General features: G+C 50.8%; 1 protein-coding gene across 1 annotated transcript; it reads left to right on the top strand.

The window, feature by feature from the left end:
- Positions 1–277: 277 nt before the first annotated feature.
- Positions 278–1,246, top strand: LOC121939964 (serrate RNA effector molecule homolog A-like; the record flags this gene model as incomplete). Its single annotated transcript, XM_042482865.1, has 4 exons — positions 278–498; positions 694–801; positions 880–1,012; positions 1,119–1,246. Coding segments are annotated over 4 exons (590 nt in total), but the record flags the coding sequence as incomplete, so codon positions are not given.
- Between the last annotated feature and the right edge of the window lie 27 nt (positions 1,247–1,273).

The raw sequence follows: 1,273 nt of genomic DNA, 5'->3' as shown, positions 1-1,273 counted from the left end.
GGAGACAAACTATAGACAGGAGACAAACTATAGACAGGAGACAAACTGAGCAGTGAGACAGGAGACAAACTATAGACAGGAGACAAACTATAGACAGGAGACAAACTGAGCAGTGAGACAGGAGAGAAAAGACAATGTGCCTTTTTAAATTGTGTTTGGGACTTTGAGATTGTGTAGTTTACGTCTGTCGTCTCGCAGGGGTTTCTGGGTAATGAAGTCCTCAGTCCCTCTGGCGTCTCACCTCTCCTGTCTGTCTGTCTCCTGTCTGTCTCTGCAGCGGTGATAAAGATGGAGGGAGGTACAGACTTTGACCTGCAGGTGCTGGAGATACCGACGGCGGCGGCGGCCGGCGGGGAGGCGAGCTGCAGCAGCAGCAGCGGAGGAGGAGGAGGAGGAGGAGGAGGGAAGAGTCAGGAGGAAGCAGGAAACATTCAGACCGGCTCGGAGTCGACGGGCAGTCGGACAGAGGAGACGGGCGAAACAAAAGACTCGGATAAGGTGAGAATGATGAACATCCGTTCTCAGTGGATTTTTGTTTGTCGTGATTTAAAATTTAAAATTGAGCTTTTCTTTAATAAACCTTAAAAACTGTTTTAAATGCTGTTCGAGGAAAACGTTTATATATTTTGAGTCCTTGAAAAGTTTCCCGTTTTTTCCTGAAAAACGTGTGAAAAATGACGTGTTTTGAGTCAGGACTGTGAGGAGGAAGCAAAGCAGAACGGCGAGAAGCAGAAAGACGAAGAGGAGGAGGAGGAGGAGAAGAGGGATGAAGAGGAGGAAGACGAGAAGACGTCTAAGAAAGTGAGTTCGTCTCCTCGTTAGCGTCGTCACTAACGTACTGAAGATGATGCTGGTTTTAACCCCGCCCCTTCCTCTCAGGGCAGGAAGAGGAAACGCAGCGTGTCCGCAGACAGCGGCGAGGGCAGCGCCTCCGACTCTGACTCCTCCCACTCTGACGGCGAGAAGGAGGACGACGAGGAGAAGGAGGAAGAGGAGGAGGACGGAGAGGACAGTACGAAACTTTAATACTGCAAATAATAATCAAATATTTCATCAGCCGACCTTCGTAAATCTAGTGTGTGTGTGTGTGTGTGTGTGTGTGTGTGTGTGTGTGTCAGAGCGGCGTAAAGAGCGAGGGAAGGAGAGAGAGAAGGAGGCCCCGGCGAAGCCCCGCCCCCTCCACCTAACCACCTCCCTCTTCATCCGAAGCATCCCACCAGAGGTTTCCAAGGAGGAGATCACAGCTGTGAGTGCGCACACACACACGCACGCA

This window comes from Plectropomus leopardus, unplaced genomic scaffold (genome assembly GCF_008729295.1).
Source record: "Plectropomus leopardus isolate mb unplaced genomic scaffold, YSFRI_Pleo_2.0 unplaced_scaffold6878, whole genome shotgun sequence".
Taxonomy (NCBI): Eukaryota; Metazoa; Chordata; class Actinopteri; order Perciformes; family Serranidae; genus Plectropomus; species Plectropomus leopardus.
Note: the sequence above shows the minus strand (reverse complement) of the source record. Positions and strands in the feature narration are given on the sequence as shown.